The 25081-nt window shown below is 40.0% G+C and overlaps 1 protein-coding gene across 1 annotated transcript in view; it reads left to right on the top strand.

Annotated features, from left to right (window-relative positions):
* Positions 1 to 1542: 1542 nt before the first annotated feature.
* Positions 1543 to 25081, top strand: part of SNX4 (sorting nexin 4) — a 34791-nt gene continuing 11252 nt past the window's right edge. Inside the window, 9 exon segments of the mRNA XM_071746589.1 lie at positions 1543 to 1605; positions 1607 to 1732; positions 2777 to 2892; positions 13130 to 13268; positions 13345 to 13494; positions 14510 to 14557; positions 18399 to 18454; positions 23039 to 23111; positions 24624 to 24685. Coding sequence (XP_071602690.1) covers positions 1558 to 1605; positions 1607 to 1732; positions 2777 to 2892; positions 13130 to 13268; positions 13345 to 13494; positions 14510 to 14557; positions 18399 to 18454; positions 23039 to 23111; positions 24624 to 24685 — 818 coding nt within the window. The 5' untranslated portion in view covers positions 1543 to 1557.

A 25081-nucleotide genomic window follows, 5' to 3' on the forward strand; every position in this document is an offset into this window, starting at 1 on the left:
CAAACAATCTGAGGAAAAAGTTGAATAAACATTTGAGACAACAGAATAGAAACCAGACGCCAAATATTAATTCATGGCATCTTCAAAGGGGATTTTGAGATTTATTTTAATTGTTGTTGAAAGAAAAAGATTAATTTTTGGATGAAAAATGTATGCAAAATCAGCTCTGGCCAACATTAAGAAAAAAAAATTGTTTCCTACTCAAAGCAGAAAAAAAGAAAAGCAAAGAAGTTTGAATATCAATTTTTGATTCCCCTGAGGTGCCCTTTAACCTGGGTTTGAAAAGGACAAGGATATAAAAAAAAAAGGAAATAATAAAAAATGTAGTGCCTGAGTCAAAGGACATGAATCCGGTCCAAAAAATGGGAAGTATCAAGGGCGTGATGTGATATGTAAACTGTGGAATGACAGGGCTGCTCCTGAGTGTCCAGATGATGTTTGGAGTATGAGGAATAAAAAAGGAAGAATCTCTCCATCCACTTTGGTGGTCCCACAAGGAGTGTGTGGGCACCACGGGTTCGTGAGGAAATAAAACCAAAGGCTGCAAGGCTGAAGGTGTGGATATGTATAGGTGATGTATTAACTGATGCTCAGTAAGAGCTGCAGGTCAGGCTTGCTGAATGTCTCTCTGAAGGGACACAATAGGAATGCACAGTAAAATTTGTTTCTTTTGAAGGAGAAGAGACAAGGGCGCTGGGGCTGTTACTTCATAAATGAGCAGGATTCGGGGAATTTTTAATTGCCGAAGTACCTCCTGGGGAAGCATGGCAGGATGGGACACACATCAGTGCTATCCCACAGCGATGCTGGGCAGGACAACGTCCTCCTGGATGCTGTGGCACGGCTGGGAGGGAGGCGATGGAGAAGGCAGGGCAGGTAAAAATCCGGCACAGAGTGAGTGACTGTGTCCTTCGGTGCTTGTCAAGGAGCGAGAGTGGGGAAATGAGGGGCTCAAAAAACAAAACCAAAAAAACCCACCCCAAACCCGAGCTGCCTCATGGTAACAAACCTCCTGCGGGGAAGTTAATAGTTGCTGAGTCTATAAAGCGAAATGACAAGTTGCCCTGCTACAGATGGAAGGTGAGACACAGCATGGGTGTGTCGAACACTCCTCAGTGGCCTGGGAAGTGAGAGGAACACTAATAAAAATAAATCTTAGAAATAAACAAAATAAATCTTAGAAATAAACCTTTACAGCTGTCTGAGCGGCGATGAGCGCCCGGGGGACGGCGGAATGTCCATCGCTCTCCCGGGCAGGCGGCTCAGCTGCCCGGCGACCATTACCACCACGGGGGTTGTCTACACCCCGCTGTGGGCGGAGAGGTGCCCACCGCCGGGCACCCCACCGGGCAGGGCTGGGCAGGAGGCCGGCAGCCTCGGAAGGGCTCAGCTCAACCCCCTCGATGAGCTCCGGCCGGGGCGGGAGGCACGGCAGGGCCGGGGAAGGGCTGAGGGCCGGCGGGACCCGCCTCGCCTCGCCTCGCCCCGCGGGCAGCGCCGGCCCCCGGGCGGCCACACACCCCACGCCCCCCGCCCCGCCGCTCTCTAGGACCTGCGATGAGTTTGCCCGCCGGAGCCGGCCTCAGCGCCTGCGCGGAGGGAGGCGGCCGAGCCCCTTATCCCCATGGAGAGCTCCGAGGCCGAGCCGAGCGATAGCCATCCGGAGGAGGACGGCGCCGCGCCCCGCAGCGGCTTCCCGCCCCCGGAGCAGCCCGCAGCCACGGCGGCCACGGTGAGGGGGTGGCGGGTGGCGGCGGGGCGGGGACGGGACCCTCCCGCGGGCCGCCGGCCTCGGCACGGCCTACTCCGCCGGGGCAGAGCATCGGGCTTTCCTGAGCGCGCTGCCCGGCAGCCGCGCCGCCGGCCCGGGCCGGGAGGAGAGGGGTGCGGGGCTCGGTCGGTGCGGGGAGGCCGGGGCCCGGCGGTGGCGGGAAGGGGCTACAGGTGGGATGAGCCCTCCCTCTGTCAGCCCGGGGCAGAGACCCTGCCCAAGGCTGAGCTGTGCAGCATGTCCCTCCGAGAAGTGGGATTCGCCTCCTCTCGGTACCTCTTTGGCCGCTGTTGGAAGGCTTTGTGTGCTGAGTGCCCTGCTCCTTTGTGCTAGATGATGATGATTATTATTATTATTGCTATTATTATTATTATCATTATTATTATTAATAATAATTTTTTCTTCAGTCTGTTGCCCTCCACCTTCCCTGAGTTTCACAAATAAATTCCCCTCCTTGCTGCATTCAGCTGGAGGTTTCCAGAGCTCTGCCGTTCCAGGGTGGGCGTTTGGTCCGGACTGACTTCTGTCTGCCAAGGTGTAAAAGATAACGATCCTCCTCTGAGAGATTAAAAGCAAAACATCTCAGTCCGGATATATTCTGTTTCCTGTGAAAGGGGAGAGGTGGTTTTGTGCGTCCCAGGTGTCCTGAGGAGGAAGTCACCAGTATTTGGGAAGTGCTTGGGTAGAAAGTACAGGGGCTGGTTTGCTTGCTTTTGAAAAAGGTTACTTTGTTATCTATAAGGAAAAATATTTCTCCTCCTTGTATTTTATTGGCTCACGATGGCTTTTGGTATTCAAAATTGTGTATTTGTTTTTTTCCCCCTAAAGCAGGTTTTCTGTTTTTATTTGCTAATGTGATACGGAAGATAAATATAAAACTGCCTTAGCCTATAGAGACCTGTCTTATTTGAATGAATGTGGTGCAAGAGAAGGGGAGGCAGGGTTAGTAGCCTTTGCCTTGTGTGGCTAATGTTACATGAATCTTTATTTTCCTCCTTTAAAAAGATGGAAGACTGTTTGGTAAAAAAAATGGAAATCACTGTTTCGGAAGCTGAAAAGCGGACTGGGAGGAATGCCATGAACATGCAAGAAACATATACTGCATACCTCATTGAGACAAGGTGAGTCATGAGAGCTCACTCTCAGAATATGTGGTTGTGCCATTCCAAACAGATTCTCCCTCCTTCCACCACTAAAAATGTTCAGGCTCAGTTGATGAGAGGATTTAGCTGGTGTATGATTTGTTGTGCAGTTATCAAGCTACTCTGGAGGATCTTTTCCCATGAAAATTTGGCATCTGATCTCCAGTTCAGTATTAAATCTTGTGTTGTGTAACTGGATACTGTAATTCTTCATTTGGAGCTGGGTGGAAAACCGTGTGCTTGAAGGATGTTGCTTTAATATGGCATCAATAACTGCTTGGTTATTTCTTAGACGTGGGTTAGGTTATTTTTTGTACATATATATTTGAGGTTATATGTGCAGCTTGTGTGTGAGAGAACTTCTTGTGTATTGTGGTCTGAAGTAATGGTTGGGCTTGTTTGAAGTCACAAGAGAATCAAGAAGTCTTATGACTTGTGTCATGTGGTCAAAATTTACTGCCTCACTAATATTTGAAGTGTTTTGCTTGATCTAATCATGATGTACTTGTAGATGCACTAAGGGTTAGGGTTAATTAACTATTTCTTTCCTTCATACTAGCTTGAACTTTCACTGGAGAACTTAGTGCTGTCAGTCTTCTTATTTTAACAAGATTAATGATACAAGTATGGTCAACACACTTGGTACCACAAAGACAACTTGCCAGTTTAAGTATTGAGTGGTGAACAAAGCTTTGAAATCTCTTCTTACTTTTAGCCTTACTTCCCAAGCAGTCACAGATGACTCCTATTATGCAGGATCATGTTACTCAGCTGAAGCAAGTATTTCAAAATTAGACTTTATTAGGAGTTTTGTCTTTCCTTTATGTTAACAGTTTTAAACTCAGGGGTCTACCCTGGGAATGATCTGCTGTACAGATAAAGCCTGAAACGAAGCAGTTGCATTTTGTGAAGACTCTGAAGAGTTCACATTGTCATACTATCACATAAGCCTTCTACTTGCTAGTTAAAAGGCTTCTTAGCTTGTTTAACTGGTGAAGGAACAAACCAGTCATACTGCCGAGAGACCTACTGGGATACATTTACTGTATTTTTGCTTAACTTTGAGAATGAAATCCAAAATAGACATATATTATGTTTTTCAAATATTGTAGCTTTTTGGCAGTTGCTCAGATGCTTAAAAAATATTTTTACAATGTATTGATATTAAAGATTGTATCACAATGACAGAAGTAATTTTTCTTTTAATGATATTTCTGAAGGAAAAAAGAAGTAAATTGGTATTGTTGGTGTCTAACTGTGATGTGAAGTATACTCTGGGGGCATCTTCATGCAGGCCCAGAATGTGCTGACTGCATCTTCTTTCTCAGTCTTCTTTATACTTTAGGCTCTTTCCTGCTTGTCTTTCCCAGTGGTTCTTTCATAGGGGCAAAACTGTATTTTGCTGCACAGATTGCTTTCTTTCTTTAAGGTTTATTTTATTCTGTGGTCAGCAAATACCAAGACCAATTACATGTTTGTCACAAAGCTATTGAAAATGTGGGTTTGTCACATCTCTAATAAAATAGGTTCTCTATTCCTTTTGCTGAGAAGGCAGAATTTCTTGCATAAATATAATTGCTGGCTATTAAATGTGCTTCCTGCTGAGCCTCTAGCTGTAGGTGGGCTTCAGAGCAATTTGTCTGTGGGTAATAGGATATTTTGTACCTCAAGAATACAACTCAGTTCATAGTAATATAAAAAGAAGACCACTTAATAGTAGTTGCATTATGTTTATGTGAGCTGGGGTTCTGCTATTACTGCTATCTAGGATTTAATTTTGATTTGAATTGAGGAATTGCATGCAACATGAAATAGGTGCAATTACAGCCACTATATTTGCTTCAGAATAGGAGCTGAGTACCTAAACACCTTGCTTTCACTAGTGTTGATGAAAGTGTTTTTCAAGTGATGGTGTTGCTTCCTTTGTCTTTTCAAAATGCAAAGCTTTATTGCCATTCTCACATTTGTATGTGATTTTTGTTTATTTGTATTTTTAAAGTAATATTACACTCCCAGGTAGATCTCTTTCTTTGAAACAAAACAAACTCTGCTACTGGAGACTGTAGAGCCCCAAATTCCAAGGGTCATGCTTCATCAAAGCATCTCCTTTTTTCTTGATTTATGCCTTTCTGCATTAGCTAAGTAGATTTTTGTGGAGAGCTATTTCTGTTCAATTAGTCTTAGTTTCACAGTTTCCATTAAACTATGCAGTTACTTAAAAATAACTTAGTTTTTATATTCTCCCTGTGAGAACAGATGAACACTTCCACCTCTTTATGGGAAATGACATTAAGACAAATACAAATTCTTATAATGAAGATGCATAACTAAATATTCCTTCTTGAGATGTAGGTGCTTGATTTATCTCTTGATTTCTGTAAGGGAAGTGGCAAACATCCATGACCACACTTATATTAGGATTTGCTTTCTTTTTAGAAATGTAGGCAGCTGGGTCTTGCACCAGAGTCTGCATGAAAATAGGTTATATGAAACCCAGAATTTGACTCCTAGTCAAATTGAATTTGATTCCTTGTTTTTTCCATAACAGAAAGTTAAGCAGAACACAGAGCACCTCTAAGTGCTGTGTTGATGGACTTTCAATAGGTACAGAGGCACCTTTTCCCTTGTTCTCCAAAATAGTAAATGTCTGCTGTAGTGGTAGAGCTGTCATTTAGTTAACTTTACTTCTGCCCCTGTTGACTTGCAGTTCTCTAGCTTGATCCTCATGGTCACACAATATGATGATCAGAGTATGATTTGGTTTGGGTTTTTTTTGCTTTATTTAGTTCTGGGTTTTTTTGGCTTTGTTTTGGTTTTTTGATGTGGCTTTAGGGGAAGGTAACACTACTTAACAGCAGGGTCCCTGGTTTCCAGCCCTGCTAGTTTTGACTTTCTTTTGAAGTAATTTGACAGGGTGGCTCACTGTATTTGCTTGTTACTCTCCCAGTATGGCTGAGGAAGTTACTAATCTTATCTCTGCTTTCAGTACTTGGAAAGTTTTCCATTAGTTAAATTGTGACATGAGTGATGCCTCCTTCTCCCTAAGACCTTAAATTGCCTGTCCAAAGAGTAAGGACTTTTAAAAAATGCTTCTGTGAGAGAAATGAACTTGGAAAACAGTAGCCAGCCAGGTCACAGTTCAGTGGTAGTAATGCTGCACCATGGGACTTAAGGACTTTTTTTCTCTGTTTTGTTTTCTTTGAGTTCCTTTCCTAAAGTCTCCTGTCCCAACTTGGGATAGGCGAAGAGCCCAGGCATGCATTTCCTGGGGAGAGGCACAGAACAAATGTCTGCAGATATATGCTGTCTTTTGATAAAACAACAAAATGCAGATTTTGGTCATTGAGAGTCAAAGATTTGTCTTGACTGCCCCCACAGAAGGAGGTATTGGGAGTAAAGGAAGAAAGTCTGAATTCAGCATGAACTTTAAGCAGGGGAGAGTCAGGATATGAAAGATGATGGAGAAGCTGAAAGCTTCCTTTACTGCTGATTTGTACTTAACTGATACTATGAATTATTAACCTGCCTAGGGGATGTATATTTTAGTTAAATACAGCCAGCTGTTTAGGTGACACTATTAACAAAAACTTAAAAATCATCTAGCTGTGAAAATCTTCTGACAAGAGAACTGGCACTTGGTTGTACAGCTTGCCAGGTAACTTTCTGTGTCGTACAAATTACAGTTAATCTGCAATAATAACTTCTCTGCCTGTTCAGAGGTCTAAATACAAAGACAGTTTCTAAACTGCTAATGGAAAAAGTTGCCCAACCCTCCAAAATGGTTTTCCTCTACAGAGAGAGAGAACCCTGTCTGCTGTAGGGGAGTGGAAGTGTCACTTCTTATACACAGGAAGGTCAAAGGCTGAAAGCAAAGTTGCTGCTTCTGAGATTGAAAAGGTGATTGCTTTTACAAGGAAATGTACTCATGTATTTCCTTCTCATCTGATTTACTGTTTTTGCAGCTATTCCTCTTTTTATTGCATTCAGAATCGTTTAATGGCTCATTTAAGATAATTAGTTTTAAATGGGAAATGCGAAGAGGTTAATTAGATGGTCTAAAGTTTTCACATTGGCACTTGGAATTAAGGCAAATGAACGTGACTTTTGTAGTAATATAATCTTCTAATCACTTCTGATAACATCAGTTACAAACGTAGAAGTTGAAGGTTTCAATTTTGTCTTTTAATTTTTTTCAGGCAGGTTGGTTCATTCAATGAATAACATGCATTGTTAAAACTGTACTTTGAAGGGAAACATATGGTTTTCCTGCCTGAAGACTGTACAAGTATTATATTGTGTTTCTAAAACCAGAACAAATTGAGAAGTTTGACTGAATGTCAACAAGTGATTATAATCTTAATTGAAACTGGTCTGCAATACTTGCATTTAATGGTGGAGTTCATAATGTGGTCTAAAAAATTAGATGGTAATGAAGGTATTAAGTGTAATGAGTACCTTTGTGGATTTCTACTTCCTTTCTGGAACAGGGTTCCTGGGGAGAAGTGCTCTTGTAATTGGTGATGTTTTATGGTCTCATATGTAACCAGGTGGAGACATTTTTGGTGTGATTAAAAAAATTATTCTTCTCATCTTGCTTGCCTGACCCAAATCCATAAATGCAGTTTCAAACACTTACTACTTCATTTAAAAGGCAGTGGTGTGGCTGCAGGCTTGTAGCTGAGGACTGTACAGCACTTTCCCACCACAGCTTTGCTCTCTGTTGAGAGCAGAACCTGGCTGCTTTTACTTTATCAAAGCCCGGGGGGAAACCTTAATCTAGTATTAATAGTTTCAAAATTTGTCTTAAATTTATTCAAATGGTTAATTTAAAAAGCATTGCATCTTTGTTGGATGTTGCTCAGCTGCCATCCTGAAATATTGTCTTCCCCCTGGAGTCAATAAAAGTCACAAAACTGATGTTTCACAGCCTGTTGAAAAAACCCAAGTGACTTGGGTGGGTGCTGCTGGTGGCAGAGGCAGCTGGGATGTCCATCCTGCAAAGAAGGGGCAGTGTGATTGCAGCCTCTTGGTGAGGTACAACTGTTAGAGTGCAACTTTCTGTAATGGGATTTGAGCAAGAACACCCAAACATTTATCTGGACAAATGTCTGTCTACCTGTTTTGCTGTCATGCTTGTTTTACTTGTTTTCTCTTAAGTCCTTTTCACCCAGAACAAAACTTGATAAAAGCAACAACTAATACCAAAAAAGGCAGCGTTCTCACTTCTAAGGCAGTGAGAATAAATGCATGTTAGAATAAAGGAAGTATGATTTGAGAAGAGATACAATGTCAGGCTGCTTGGCACAGGCTGTGTTGAGGAGGTTGTATCAGATGCTATTTAAAAAAAAAACACTACTCAGACAGGTTTGATTTTCAAGGTATTCTGGTATTAATTTAACCTTTTTCTTCAGGGTATAATGTGAGGCTTGTGTATCCCTCATAAAGGTTGTAAAACTTGATTAATTTAGACTTAGGGAAGCCTAACCTGGTGTCCAGACATCTGCTATGTCAGAATGAAGTGACAGCAGGCTTTAGTTCTAGTGAACTTCCATAGTTTCTTCAGTGTGGGCAGGGAAGATGTAGTTGGTGACTGGCATGATCTGGTCTGGCAGTCTTTCCTTCTTCCTCAAGTTCTTGATGCCCCATGTGGACATTAAACAGGGTGCCTGCATCTCCTGTGGGGTAGTAGTGGTTGGTTCTGATGCAGCTCTAAGCATCTCTCTGAAGCTGTGGTCCTTCCCTGCTGAAGTGCTGCACTCCTAGGGAACCTTAGAAAAATGTTGATTCCTCTTTAGTTTTCTGCTTTATACTTGTGTGTATTTGCACTGAGATGTTACTACTCTGGTTACTGTGTTTTTCAGGTTTTTCAGGTTTTTTCTAGCTGGGCTAGAAGGCACCTTGAGAAAATTTTTGCACAGTGAAGGCTCCACATGGTCGTTGCTGCTTCTGCTTTTCATGACTGTTCTGCAGAGTTAAACTGTAGAATTAAGAACGTAGTTTACACTGAGCATTCTGTTGTCAGAAGTCAGAGTGCCCGCATACTGATGTAGTGTTGACCTGAACCCTTACAAAGGACAAACAGACTATTACAATACTTAAATGTGATGATCCAGATATTTGTAGGATAGGAACCTGAATTGTTCTAACCTGTAATCTGTACTATGGAAGGACATTATATGTAGTTCTTAAACAGACTCAAGTCAGTGAAGCAGCTTCTAAATTTCTGAAGTCATTCATCTTGATTTTGTTTATTTTCCTGCTGTTGGTTTGTAGCAGAGCACTATTCATTAGTTCTCACTTTTGTAGCATTCACAGTATTGAAACTCATTATATACTAATGTGAATCTCTTGACTTCAGGAACTGTGAGTTCTAAGAAAAATGCAAATCAACTTTTACACAATAAAGCTGACTTGGAAAAAAATGGGTGCATGGAAGAATAGCAAGCCAGAGCAGGATGACTGAAGGCAGATCAGTTATGGAAGGCAAGCTACCAAACTTTATACTACTAATATATATTACTGCAGTTGTGTTTGATATGAGAGTCCTATATTGAGGCCACTTAAAGATGCATAGTACCAAAATCCAGGATAGTTCTTTTCTGACATCTTGTGAAATTGTAATTTTTACAGAAGCACACATGAAAACAGAGTGGGGATGTCTGAACCAGAAACTTCATTGAAAGATAAACTCCTTTCATTCTTTGTGCTGATTGTTGATGTTCTAGGGTATTCAGAAAGTGATAAATATAAGTTCAGATTTTCACTGCATTGGGAATTGATTGGATTAGAGACAGAAGACAACACTGAAGTACACACTGTGTTAAAATGAAACAGCTAAATGAACTTTTTTTTTTTTAATACTTTGTATTCAGGAGGTAGAAAACTTTTAATATAAAGTTGCTCATGGCAGTGTAAGCCCACAAGAATAAGTTAAGTGGAGATGAAAAAGATTTGTGGCTAGCAGCACTTTTCCTTAGTGACTTATATTGACAAAAAAAAATAAGAATGATATTTAGAAAGTAAGGTGAGCTGCTGGTCTTGCAGTTTACCTTTGGTGGTAACTTCTTTGGCCTCTGTAACTGTTGTATGTCTGAAATGTGTTAACCTGCCTTAAGCTGCCAATAGTGTGTGCACATGTTGCCTGCCTCTAGTTACAAGATGATGCTGTATGTCTCAAACTTCAGATAAATTTTTAAAAAATATATATTAATAATAAAACTCTTCTATTCCAGAAAAATCAAAACTCCAAAGAAGAGCAAGTTAAGCACAGCTCCTATGACAGGCCAGGAAATGGTTATGCTTAGGTCTGACAGGGAAGTTCTTTTCTTCTTCTCTGATAGAACACCCATTATATTGCACAGAACTGCTTGTTCCAGATCTGAGATCTGGATTTGTAATTTTCCTGCCTTTAAAGTGGCTGCATTCTGCTTCACTCTATGCATTGTGTCTGCCCAGCTCAAGGTGAGTCTCTGGTGTGTTCCTGCTAGCACAGCAGCACCTGTACCTGCACTGCAGATGGGTCCTCCTGGGATGTGGCTGGGTTCTCAGGGCAGTCCTGGCCTGTGTTCCCTCCTTGTCTCCCTATTCATGTTTGCTTGTGCAGGATGTTTTCAGACAGAGTCTACATAATCCATGATGTGTTGATGGTGGCAGTCGTGCCTGAGGGTTGATGATGACCCCTGCAGAAATAGTGCTGGTAAAAGCCCCGGTGGAGGTCAGTGGAACTGGCTGATAGCTGCTGAAGCTGGAGATTAAAGGGATCCCTAATTCTAAAGTACCTTTCTGTGAGCCTCTTGAATGGCCAGATTATTTACCAAACCCTCCTGGGGGGTTTTCGCCTAGGAAAGTGAGATTTTGTGCCTTCAGCTTCCAACTAAACAACTAATCTTCTGGGGCACAGTAGCTTAATTCTTTATCTATTTAAATTTACCTCCACCTCAGCAGCAGTACAGTCACAAAACAGCTGCTTTTGGTTGAAATGTTCTTGAAAGGTTTAAATTGTGCAGTGTAGGGAGGAAAGCTGCACAGTCTGTCAGCCCAGCTCTAAGCTGTGCTTATACCCTCTTCAGAACTGTGGCTGTGGTTGCAACTTCATTAAACTGAAATAGGGAAGAATTCTGTGGGATGTTGGCAGTCTGATTTAGTGGCTGTCAGCAGTGTGCTCACCTTTTTTTCTTGTCAGTCTCAAACAGTTGGGGTGGCTTGTGTGAAATGCTTATGAGTACATCCTTCTTTCTTCCTCCTTGTGATTTTTAAATTTTTTTCTAAAAATCCCATCACCTGGAATAAATGGCCTTTCCACAAGGCAAGGAAAGATATACAGAAAATGTACTGCCTTACTAAAAAAAAAAATTGTATTTTTACATAATTCTGAGTACATTGCTTAACTTCAAAATGTAACCATGCATTTTAATTTACTTCTAAATGTGAATATAGCAAGGCTGTTTCTCTAATGAGAGTTTAGAAATTAATGCCAAAGTCTTCTTACACTTAAAGAAAACTGGGATTTTTTCAGTAAAGTTATTAGAAATCTGACTTTGTAGGTTAAGAATAGCTTAAAAATAATTTGCATGCTATTTAGCTGTTTCTAAAACTCTTCCAGAAAGTTCTTATGAATTCAAAAATTGCATAGCATGAATTCTGCTGGAAGATACAATGTAGTACCCTATTCTACTGAGTAGCTTATGAGTAAGTACTTGTAGTTCATCACTTCTTGTGCCCAGTTCTGGGCTCACCAGTACAAGAAGGTGTGGACATACTGGAGCAAGTCTAGGGAAGGACCATGAAGATGATTTATGGGCTTGGAGCATCTTACATACAGTGAGAGGCTGAGAGAGGTGCACTTATTCAGCCTCTGAATGAACCAGCTCAGCAGAGCTTAGTGATGTGTATTAATATCTGGTGAGGAAGGTAAAGAAATTGGTGTCAGACTCTTTCTGTGATGCACAGAGAGAGAACAGGAGGCAGTGGCCATAAGCACAGATACAGGAAATTCCACTTAAAGGCAAGGAAACCTCTTTACTGTGAGAGTGATCAGGCATGGGAAGGGGTTGCCCAATGTGGTGTTAAATCTCTGTCCTTGGAGATGCTCAAAACCCCACTGGATGTGGCTCTGAGCCACCTGCTTTGAGCAAGGGAGTTGTGCTACAGACATGCAGAGGTCCCTTCCAACCCCAGTTTATCTGTGATAATCTCCTAACATAGCTAATACTGTTTCACATAGGTTAATGCCAGTGCTTTGTATGCTTATGATTCATTTAATATAAGAACTAAGGTAGACATAGACATCACTGGTTTCTGTTAAATGCCTTGTCGGAATTCTCTGTGTTTATTCTGACATCTTAACTGCCAAGAAGTGTTACTGACCTGATGCTTATTTAATGATATTGCAAGCTGTTTTTGTTGCTTTAAATGTCTTGTATGAAGAAGGATTTTTTTCCAGTTTTTTAAATTAGTTTTCAGTCCTTTAATATCCCGTGATTTTTCCTTTTATAGTAACATAAAGTCCTTTAATACCTTGCTAGATGAAGTTTGCTTTAAGTTTTCAACAGATTTTTCAGATGCATCAGTTTTGTTCCTGTTTACTCTGTCTTTAGGTAGTTTGTTAGACTACATGTCCTTAGTTTTTAAATATAAGAAGATACCCCTTTGAACAATAACAATTGGAAATGCTTCAAAATTTGCTATGTTTTTTTCTAAAAATATCCGTTATTATTCTTTAAAATTTGTTAATATTTTTAAAGTTCTATTTTTAACTACTCTAGCTATTGCAGACAAGACAATTTTTATCCTCTGAAGTGAAAGCTTTCCTGTTGAACAGTGGATTTCTTCTTGTAATACTCTGTATCCTTCAGCTGCTCATGAAATTTTGCTGGCTTAGAGCCTAACACTTTTCTGAGAGAAATGTCTAATTCTGTAGTGATGAGAACTAAGACACTTGTGTGACCATTTACTTTACTGTGATCTCTTTGTTTCTGGTGTGATAAAAATGTGTTAACTTTTCCTCTGCTCCTAAAAAAAACGGATTGCTATCAGGCAGAAATTTTAAGTCATTTTAAATGAAGTGTGCAGGTGGGAAATTAATTAATATTATTTTAGGTTATGGGCAGGTTATGCAGTTACCATTACTTGGGTACCTATTTTTTTCTTATAATTGAGCTGGTGAGGGTGAAAGGAGTAGCTTGCTAATGCTCAAATTTGCTGTTTTGTCTTTCAGAGCTGTGGAGTCCCAGGGTGAGGGGCAATGTGCCCCAGTGGACTCCCTGTGGCGCCGTTACAGTGAATTTGAGTTGCTGAGGAATTACTTGACAGTTACTTATCCACATATTGTTGTTCCACCTTTGCCAGAAAAAAGGGTAAGGCAGTTGAGGCAGCAGCTTGCTTTGTATTGCTTGTTATTTATTTAGTATTAACACTCTTCTGTTTAAATAGGCTGACTTTGTTTGGCATAAGCTATCAGCAGATAACATGGATCCAGATTTCGTGGAAAGAAGAAGAATTGGTTTGGAGAACTTCTTGCTACGTGTGGCTGCACATCCTGTTCTTTGCCTAGACAAAATGTTTTATTCATTTCTAACACAGGTATAGTAAAGTGATGTGCTTTCTAAATATGTTCTTAAGTGATTATTTTATTTAGGTTACTGTCAGTTTGGTCTTCTCCCCTCCAATTGATCCAAAGCTTTTTGTGTGTCTGGAAGGATAGAAAATGTAAAGAAACTGGAGGTAGAAAAGGCCTGTCCATCTGAAAGCTTCCTAGCAGCCCACTGCAGTTACACAATTTTACTTCTGATGGACCTTATGGCTTTTTTCCAGTCTAGTTTTGAGGTTCCACAGAGAGAATTTCCACCTCTTTGGAACAGCATATTGTGAACTCAGTATGTTTGAGTTGGGAAAGCTTCTTAGGACTAAAGCTGAAATAGTTAGCATGCTATACTGCTGGCTGCAGAGACAGTACTGGCTTCCAGTTCACTCTCAGGGTGTCTGTGGTTTCCTTAGCTTTGCAGTTTGAATCACAATCCATTTTTATGTGTTGTGATCCAAAACCAGTACAATATGTTATCACAAAAGGTGTGATCCAGTTGTCACCTTACATTCTTCGATTTGCAGCTTTTGGACATGTTGGGTGGGTCTTTTTTTCTGTGTTTTGATGAGAGATCTTAGACTGAGCAGGTATGGTCACTGAGCACAGTACAGTTTGCAGATAAAACTACTGAAAATGGTGAAGGAGCAACTGCTACATGTGAACAGGGTGACCGTGTGTGCACTGTGAGCAGTTGTCACTTGTATGTTCCCTGTATTCTCTCTGCATCCAGCTGCTGGTAACCCAGCAGGCACTAGAAGGTAACCCCACTTCTTTCTAAAGAGCTGAGCTACTTCTGAGTAAAGAGGAGAACTTTTGGGGGGAGTTTAGTAAATAAGCACAACATAATGACATGTTGTGCTTAACCCAGAGTTTTGAAAAGACATGGGCAGGTTAGATGAGGCAGAATCCAGGCTTACTGTAGTATAATTTCTGAGACAAGAATTGACTTGAGGACTTGGAAAAGCTGTGGCATTCTAAAATCACTAACTGAGCATTCTTGTCCTATATTTTTAGGAAGGTGGATGGAAAGAAATGGTGAATGAGACTGGATTTCAATTAAAGGTAATTACTGTAGTTGTCTAATGACTACTGTGACACACAAATAGTCCATCAAACGTGTTTTAGGCTATTTATGAAAGGGTGTTTACTGTCAGACTGAGTTACAGGCATTGCTTTATGTATACTTTTAATACAAAAACCAGTGGTGTTCTTAGCATGTACTAGGTAAGACTTCAGTTAAGTTGAAGCTTATTAATTCCTGTCTATGTTTGATTCTCAGCTTTGTAATTCTGCTAGTAATGTATAATTATGACCATAAGAGTTAAATGCACTGGATGCCACAGCAGTGCTGTTGTATATTTTCTCTTTAGTTTAGCATTGTTTTAAAGGTAAGTGTCAGGTTTAACCTGGTGCAAGGTGTCAAAAAATAAAGAAAAGGGAAAGGCAAGCAAAGAAGTCTGAATTGCAGGATTTCTCTACAAGGTTAAGTTATTTAAAGTGACTAAACCAGATTGATTTGGTGCCCCTTAACTCCTTAACTGAATGTGTCTTGAAATAGTGCTGAAATAGCCATTTGCATCAGTGAGCTCATGGCTGGGTAAACTGGTGGAAGACTTGAAGGAATAAATGATCAAAGGTGATGTGCCTGTACTGGACAAGAATCTGTGTGCTGAGCTATGTCTGGAAAAGTTACTATATGGAGACAAATACTGAGCTTTTGTTTCAATGTAATGTGATCAGCTCTCATGAAATTACAGCTGAAAAGTAGGTGGATTATGAAGAATTACTCTGATTAGTGAGAGCTAAGGAAAATCTCCAGTGCTCTTACTCTCAGAGTTCAAGGGACTTTGATACTGACACTTAATGTTGATGACTTAAGTTTACAAGAATTTTCTTCCACCCTGATAGGGCTTGCATCTTGCTCAAATGCATAATGCAAAAAATGTAGACCTCTTGATCTGTGTTTTCCTAGCCAGCACATCTTTGTTTCAGCTTACACTCATAGGTGCTCAGAAATTTTGTACTGGCAGGGTGTAATCAGGAGTGCACCCAGTGGTGAGTGTATGAAAGAAAGTGTATTTGCCTACCTGAAACCATACTGTAGATTAAATGAGAGCTGAGCAGGTTCTGCTTTCCTTCTAGGTTTGATTATGTGTATGGTTTCCCTTTTACAGTTCTTTTTACCTTAGGAAAGAAAAATAACTTTCTGCAAAAGCCTGAGAAAAAGCATTTTTCCTTTGTTCAATACCTGAAGTATAAACCCCTCAAGATTGGAGGTTATTTAGCACTACCCTGGAGGACAAGCCTCTATTTACTACATGGCTCAGGCTAGAATCAGACTACAGGTTTACATGCTGCTGCATTTAAAGCAGGACAGGATGTGTCTTTTGTCTCAAAGGGCTTGAACCAGGCTAACTAAACTTTAGATTAGGCATTAATGCAGTGTAGCATGTTATAGTTCAATGTAGATATTGGAGACTTTGTTTACTCTGCCAGCAACAGTTAAATCATGTCTTTCCTTCCTCCCACCACCAGCCCTTAATTTTATTCTTTAAGGGATTTGTCACTTGGGATTTTAAGTCTTCCTTTAGTTTAGGAAGGAGATTATTTTCCTCTCTCTCTAATTTACTGGAATGATTATAGGATCATAGTGGGAATTAACTGTCTGAAAACTCGTTGGGTGCACCTCATGTGATGGGGAGTTCATCTCTCAAGTGCTGGTGCATAGAAGTCTTAAGTTTAAGGCAGGAGAGACATTTTTCTGGGGTGCAAATGCAGAAGTGGTGTGGGGGAGTTACTGTGCTGTAAACTGCAAGAAGGAAAGAACCATACTTAGGTGGTCAGGAATTGGCAGGATCTTTGTTCCTGCCTGACAGTGATGTGTACTTAACTCTTCCTTCAGAATGCTACATGTGTCACTAACAAAAGGGAAAAACTTACCCTGTAACTGTAGTGTGGGAAGTGATGCTTTTCAGGTGTAAACCCCTTGAATGTGCATGCTGTCCCAACAAACTTGAGTGGTTTTTGGTGCCTGCAGTTTGAACATAATACAGGATCTTGTGAAATGGCTCCTTAGAGGGAAGGGCTCTGGTTTAAGGTCAGTGTAGCTTGGTGGAGCTTGTGCTGTGAAAGAATGGGTGAGAAGTACACAAAGGTGCATGGGAATGACCTGAAATCTAACTGAGTTGTGTAATGTCTCCTCGGGTTATAGCAGTAGAGGTCCAAGGCCATACAAGCCTCTGGAGCACTCTGAATAAACATAAAGGCTGGAACTTGGAGTTACTGATGTTTTGTGTTCACGTGCTATCTTGGATGTGCTCCCCATGCTGCCTTTGCCCTCTGCAAGATATTCTCAGATGAGCAGTGTGTGTAGCAATGGCAATGAACCTGTTTTATTCCAGTGTCAGGCAGCCTTAGTCATGCAGGTGCCATTCACTCACCTTTCAGTGTGTGGGTTGTGTTTTGTATTGGTGGTTTGGTGACTGGAAGGACAGCTAAAGTCAGCCGAGTTTTCTCTCAGTAGCTCTCATCCTAATTGCAAGAAACAAGCTGCTTTTCCTTCAGCTTGGCTTCTCTCCTGAGTGTCCTCTAGACACAGAGGTGTTTCCTGGTGAAAGGAACTTGTAGTGGTATTCAACTATGGGAATAGTGATAGGTGAAACAGTGTTAATCTGTGGTTGTTTCATCTGTGGAAGTGATTGCAAGGGCCCTAAAAGAGAGACTGTGTTGTTGGTTTGGGAAAAGGTTGTTCCTTCAGTGTCAAATTCAAAATAGCTCTTCAAGTTCCAAGTTGGCTGTAACAGTGCACAGAATATTCCTGTGTCATATACAAACACCAGCAAATACAGCTGGAATAACTTATTGCTAGCAGTTGCAGCACAATCTGTTAGCTAGAAGAGTAGACTATAGGAAATCCATACACCTTACAAGATGTGTCTGTTTTTCTTTCACTGAAAAGAGGGATGTTTTGATCAAAAATAAGCTTCAGGTATTTTCCTGGAGTTGGAGTTTTCAGGAAGTATAGATGACCCTGAGTGAGCTGTAGATAAGGTGCCATATAGGAATGAAAAGTTGTGGTGATATAGGACCTCTGGGGATAAGGTTGGGATATCTCATCTGTGTTTGTGTCTTATTAAGAGTAAATACTTATTGCACCGTTCAATGAGCAATTAAACTGAAAAAAACACCAAATACCACCTCCTTAGAGGGGTTCCTTATTGCTCTTGCAGTCATAGGTAAACCAACATCTCAAAAAATGAAGTAGTAGCCAATTACCTTTTTAATTAGGTATTGAACTTTATTTTGTAGCAATTTATATATGCTCTGTTTTGGGAAAGAACATTGCATTAAAAATAGCTCTATTCTGAAATACAAATTACATATTTTCTGTAAAGCAAGTAATAAAATAAGGGAACACCATATATAAGATTTTGATTTCACTGGGGAACTATTCCTAGTAATAAAAAGCATATAGAGGTCACTCTACCACTGGTTTTATTTGGTTTGAAAAATATAAAATAGTTTGTCCATATGGTCTTATGTTACCTCGTTGCTTCATCTAAAAAGAATGCAGGGCTGTGTATCTTAACTTGTATGATTTGTGTAACGTTTTACAAAGGGACTAATTTTGTGGGATTTGGTTTATACCAGCTTAATTTTAGTGGATACTGTTTACATCCTAGTTCACAAAAATAGCTTAGTTTTTTGACTTTTCCATAAAACAATCTGACATGCAGGGTAGCTAGTGTCAAGTTGTTAAATGCCTGAAGATTTAACTATGCCAGGAAGGCAGGATTTTTTTCTAATGGTGCTGCCAGAAGGCTGAGATTTTTTTTTTTTTTTTTTTTTGTCACTGGAATTTAATTGCATTAAATTAACACAGCTTTTTTTCCCCTTTTTTCAGGCAGATTCCAGATTAAAAGCTCTTAATGCAACATTCAGAGTGAAAAACCCAGACAAGTAAGATTCCACATCCTTCCTCTCTCCCTTTCCCTTTTTCAGTTACAACTGTAACTTCTGATGAGAGAATATTTCCTATCCTTAGAATAAATTAAGAACAGAAAAATTATCTTTCTGCACTTCAAATTTAAAAGCAGCACAGTAAGGAGGTAGTGTGAAAAGGTTTGATAAATACTGTTTCTAGGAGCATTTGGAAAAATGCCATCACTTGATGCAGAATGAGTCTTTCATTTTAGCTAAATTAAAAGGAAGAGACAAAAGAACCCCACCAAAAACAGACTTTGAAAAAACACCTTGTAATATTTGTTGGTAAAGAAATCTTTACAGGCCTGAACAGAATACAGATTGAGAGGAGGTCTTTCCAAAAATCTGCTAGTGTGTGATTCTGGATGCAAGCACCCTGGTGTTGCAGTTCATAGTTCTCTTCAAGCTGCCAATTTTCACAGATGCTTTTGGAAGTCCCAAGGTCAGTTCAGCTCTGTTGCACTTTGGGAAGCTCTGAGGCAGGCACTAGAGCACTGTGCTCTCAAGCAAATGGCTCAGAAGTGTAAGGGTGTGTAGCAGGAGGCTGGTAATGCCCTGAGTGATGTGAGGAGGGTAAAATTAGCATTTCTACTTCTGCAATAATTAGAAACAGGGTGCAGCAATAGGCTCGAGGGATGTAGCTGTTTGCCATGTACAAAGCAATAGAGAGAGGCATTCAGACACAGAGACCTCTGAAGTCTGATAGTGACAATGGGAGATGCTTTTTAGGGACTGTCCATTTGCCTGAGTGCTTTGTGTTGTCTGCTCCCTTTGTGCTTCCCAGGTATCTATGGGGTATTGTATTAAGGATGTTACCTTTATGAAACTCTTTATAGAGGTGATTTGGTGCAGTCTCTCCTTTGGCCTCTGTTTGCTTTTGTAGCCTTTTGTGGCAATAAAGAAACTTAGCTACAGCTTAGTATCAAAAGTAACATTCACAAGTGAGATCAAAAGGCAGCAATTCTGTCAGTAGCTACAGGCGAGATTGGCCCCTTCTTTGAATGTTTCATCCTTCATCATCTTTGTGGCTGGTCAGAGTTAGTTTTTCCTGCTTTAATGGCAGGGAAACCTTGCCAAGTACTCTTCCTATAGTCACAAGTGGGCAAGACTGGTTAGGGCTGAGAGGAGACATAAACTGTTGTCTTTCATGGTAACTTAATGTTTCTTAAAGCAAAGCCGTTGTCAGAAGTGTTTTGGTAAAAAGCAGGAAAGAAGCTTATACAAGGAAAACATGAGGAAGGGCTTGTAACAAAAACAGTCCCTGAGGATCTCTTTTAACAGAGGTTTCACAGCACTTGAAGAGATAAGGCACATTCTTTCTTTTGTATTCTGCCAGCTACATAGCTTCCAAATTGAATTTTTGTATACTAGTTGTTTAATAAATAACTGATGAGCATAACTTACTCAGTTTGGAGAGTACATTTCGTGTAGCATGTGTGTCTCTCACAGGAAGAGCAGTGCCTTGCTCTGCTTAGCACACTTAAATCTCAACACCTTAACCCTCATTACCTTTGGTGCTTGTGTGACTGGGTGGTAAAGTGGGTTCAGCAAGCTCACCTTGCTGAAACAGAAGATGTGACTGCTGTGTGGAGTGTAGGCTTTCAGGTTCCTAGGCCAGGGCAAGAAAAGAAACTGCAGCTCCCCAGCTCTGAGACAACTTGGACTGGGAGCTGCAGCTCTTCAGCTGTAGGGCAATGTGAGGAGCTTTTAAAAGCTGAAATGATGCTGTTCTAGGGGTTCAAATGTGGACTGGAAACTTCCCACTTCTCCTGTGGGAAGCAATTCATATATTTAATGATGGAATTATACGGTGATAAAAATGTTGTATTCTGATGCTGGGAGTTAAATTTGTATCCATTGCAGGCCTCTCTAATTTGGTCTCATGGCACTCATCCTTGTTATCTTTCTGTGCTGTCATCAAAACAGTGATATGCAAAGTTTTTTTAGGTGAAAAATTTCTCTAGAAAACTGAATCCTTTCCTAAGACATAATTTAAAAAATACCCAAACAAACAGAAAAACACACAACAAAGTAGCTCTCCTTTTTTTGTCTGTTTAGATGGAAAAATGGGTTATTCTTTAGTGAACAGTATTGTTCTTCCTTTACAAAACAAGAAAATAGTACTGCTCACCTTGGTGTTGGGAGGAGTTCTACCAAAGAAAATTCCCAAAGTAAATAACTTGTATTAAAATACTGTGTCCTGTAAATGACATTTTCTTCTTTACCAGTACTGTAAAATGTATTTTTAAGAAGAAACCTGGTGGTGTTCTGCAGAAATGTGGCCTGATCTGTACTTCATTTGTGTCTGAAGTTCTACTTAATTGTTCAATTAAATACCTTGTCTGTTGGTAGTGTTTCAGAACCAGTGAAACCAAGGTAAAAGCACTAGGCTTGTTTCTGAGTGCCAAAGCTATGTCTTGTTTCACTCTTCTATCACACAGGGGAATAAACATCCCTTTGTGTGCCCTGCCAAACTCAGTTTATTACTTCACAATTGTATAGCTTTTTGAAATGAGCAGTGAGTAGGATTAAAACAAGTGCTTGAGAAATAAACCTTAGATTTGCAACGCCGTAAGTCTTATGAACTTTTTTCTGAAAGATTATATTTGTAAAATTTTCAGTCTTGGAAGACTGGGCAAAAAATAGCATCACTATAAATAGAATTGCTTTGTTTTATCTTTTTCCAAGACAGTAAAAAGAAGACAGCTGGGTGATTTTTATTATTTTATTTTTTAATGGAGGAGGAATCAGCATGGGAGAAGATGTATTGTTGCTTGAGTCCAGGATACCAAAAGTCCTCTTAGGTTTCTGACTCTTACCTTCGTGGAGCATGGCATTCCTATAAGTTTCTGTGCCACAAAACAGGAAAAATAAAACTTTTAATTTTTAATTTCTGGAGTGCAAAGAGGAGTCTTCCTGAACTGAAGGAATGCTTTTTAATCTTTTGTTTTTCATTCAATTATTTCAAGTATCTTCACTGTATGTGTCTGCAGCTGTCTGACATTCAGCCCTGGTGCATATTTTATAAAGTGTAAACTGAAAAGATTGCTCTCTAAACCCCACTGTGCAGATCAATGCCTATATTTATTTTTTCCATACAGTTTCTCTGCTGGCTTTTAAATCTTTTTATGTACTTTAACCCTCTGTGTGTCATAATCCTATAAAAGGTGCTCCTTGGAGATGAACAATAGTAGAAATGGTAAAAAAATGGTAAAAGCTCCTACTTCCTGAATGTAAGGAGGTGAATGTTTTGGGGGAAAAACTTCCTGGCAGGGAAAGAAAAGATGTTAAAGGGAAACCCCTAGAATTTCATATTTGGTCACCCAAAGCAAGTGACCTGACTCGTGTCAGCAAGACCTCTTAAGTGCAAACTATTTTGAAACACAAAGCCTGACTGTGTGCTCGTGGTGGGAGGAGGGATGAAGGTTTTAATACTTGAAATCAACCTGGGAGGCTAATCTTAGTCTCCCATTCCTTAATGCTAGCTACCTCCTTCTGTGTTTGTTTATTTTCAGATAATTGCTTAGCAATTTAGGTAAAGGTGTTTGTGGCTTCCTATCTGGTTGAAATTTGTTCTTCTGTACCAAAGTATGTTATGAGTTAACTTGTATTTAGTAGAGAGGGTTTGCATGTACAGACATACCTGTTGCTGTGGCTTAATTGGTTACCTGTCACTAACAAAGCTGTGGCAATTAATTCACCCTCTTCATTAGCATCAGGTAAATGTATCAGCTTAAACAACACACCACCAAGGCTTAACTGGGGGTGTGGATAAAACATCTTTTCAGTAGGGCCAGGTTAGTCATGTGCACATGGTCACTTGCAGTGGGTTACCTGGTTAGCATCTTGTTGAAATGCAGTGACTTGAGGGCTTTTAGCTGTGTGTGGCTCCTGTGCAGGTACAGGTCTCAGCAGGGTGTCAGATATAACTAGTAACTGTATGGCTTAGCCTTAGAATTGTGCTACCTGTGAATGCTTCCTCAAGCTGCTGAAGCATACTCAAAAGGTGCTAGATGGCAGCTTGAAAGTAAAGTGTCTTTGTCAAGTCAGAAATGTGAATGCATTTTTATTCGAAAGTATTAGTTCTTCAGTAGGTTTTGGCCTTGTACTTATTTGAAGTATTCACTCATGCTGGCTTCTATAAATCCCATCTTTTTTAAAAAAACAACAAAAAAAAGAAAAACCAAACCAACAAACAAACAAACAAACAAACAAAAAAAAAAACAAAAAAAAAACCACAAACCAAACAAAAAAAAAAAACCAAACAACCCAACACAGTGAAGTAATTTCAGTTATCTACTTATATTTCACTAAATTTTATCTCTTAATTTCTTCTCAAGTTTTATCATTTATATAAAAACCAGCAATTATGCAAGTGTTGAGTTGTTCACTTTAGGGAAATCAAACTCTGCAGTCACTTCTTTAGGAGTCTTCAGCTAATTCCACCTCAACGTAATCCGGGCTGGGTCCCGCTGGCTGCAGCCCGGGGTCTCTGTCTGGCAGTCTGTGAAGGTGGTTTTCAGGATGGCTAATGATCTACTATCTGTTTCCTGCTCCCAGGAGGTTTACTGAGCTAAAACACTATAGTGATGAACTGCAGTCTGTCATATCACACCTTCTGCGAGTCAGAGCTGTAAGTATTTCCCATGTGTGTCGTGACAAATAGTATAATTTATTTATAAGGCAGTATTTCTTGTTTAGTCAAGGGAACTGTTATGTGTGTTCTAGAATAAAGGCAGTTCTGCCTGAGAGAGTCTGGCTCTGGAATGGGGGGGCAACAGACAGAAAGGGGATGGGCATGTTGCCTTTGTGCAGATTTGGGGTGGAGGGATCCTAATGTGATGGCTGAAATTGGGAGTCACAGGAGAAGAAAACACATGCATGTGGCTTTTCTGTCTTCCCTGACTGTCTCATATCAGAGGGAGGAGGATGGAGATTGCTGCTTCTCTCTGCTCAGCAGAAAAGTTTTTTTTTTGCTGGTTGTCCGGGCTGGGAAGGGCCCCAAAACACAGATTTCTGGTCAGACATACAATGCTTTCTTTTCCAGAGCTTGTAGTATGAATCATGTATGCTTCCCAGCACACTATTTCTTTTTTTGGCTTGTTCTTCAACCTGTAATGAATAATGTTCTTTCTAATGATGAGAACAATTATGTCATGTATCAAGATACTCTATGGGTTGAGAGTGGACAGTTTTATTATTTTTTTTAATTCACAAAACAAAATAGGTAATTGCAATTCCAGTAGTGAGGAGCATGATACTGCTTCTTAGTATGTTTAACAAGGATTGAATTTTTGATGGAAACTGTGCAGCAGAGAGGACTGTAATTGATTGCCCTGTTGAGTTGAGGTTCTTGAGAGGATTAATCATCGGTGTTCTACTGACAGTGCCTTTTTCTCAGGGCTGGCTGTGCATGAGGTCTGCTGGGCAATTTGCATGTTTCTTTTTTACTGCTTTGACAGACCAGTAATGGTAACTGTTACTGAACTTCAGTCTCATTCATTGGTACATGACAATTACAAGAGCTGTATCTGGATTGCAAGTCACACTTCAGGGTTTATGTATATTCTTTTCTTCTGATGTTGTTGCCAGCATTGTTGTACTGGCTGCAGCAGGTACTGACTCTCCAAACAGCTGAAATGACATACCTAGATTTAGCAAGAAGTTCTGCAATGAGTAGCTCTTTTCCTTTCTTTCATTTCACTAAGCTGGATGGAAAAATCAAGTCACTTGTTAGAATTTCCTGTGGTCCTAATGACAGGATGGACTTTCATCTTGCATCCTTTAAATGAGCAAGTGTGCCTATAAATCTGGCATTATTCAGGTAAAGCAGGCTATGCCTTACATCTAGTTATCAAAAGCTGAAGGTAACTTGATTATTTGTGGTCTTCATAGGCATATCCTAAATATGAGTACTTCCAAAGAATTACTTGTTACTCTTCAATATAGCCTTGATTGTCACTTTAGTATTCAAAGACTTAATGCTCTTGATTTTTCCTTCAGTAGTGACTTAGATTATATTTAGGTGTTATCTTGTTTACCTGTGTATAACCTTTGAGACTTTAGCTTAAAGTTTGTATTTGGGTTTTCACAAATCAATTGCATTTCATGTTGATGACCAAAACCTGATTTTAACATGTTTTAGAGGGTAGCAGATCGGCTATATGGTGTCTATAAGGTCCATGGCAACTATGGAAGAGTATTCAGGTAAGAGTTAATCCAGTTTTTAAAATGTATGCAAGATATGAAGAGAGAGAGAGAGAGAATTTGTTGGGTTTTTTTGTTACGCATTGGAAAAATGTATCAGAAACATTCAAATGTCTGTCTTGAAAAGGTTTGTATTGCAGTACAAACAAGATTTCTGTATTTGATATAGCAATCTCTGGATCTTCTGAGCTTAGTCTCTAGTGGAAGACTTTTTGTATCCCAAATCTCTGGGGCTTTTGTTGTTGCATGCATTGTATTTCTTCAGAAAGTCACTTAATACCTATTTTCATGCAGCTGTCTCTGAAAAGCTCCTAGATCCTTTTAAGGGTTAAAAATCAACAACTGTATCTGTCCAGCTTTAGTACCTTTTTTAAGTGAATTTGCCAGTTGTTTTTT

Source organism: Heliangelus exortis, chromosome 6, assembly GCF_036169615.1.
Source record: "Heliangelus exortis chromosome 6, bHelExo1.hap1, whole genome shotgun sequence".
NCBI classification, from domain to species: domain Eukaryota; kingdom Metazoa; phylum Chordata; class Aves; order Apodiformes; family Trochilidae; genus Heliangelus; species Heliangelus exortis.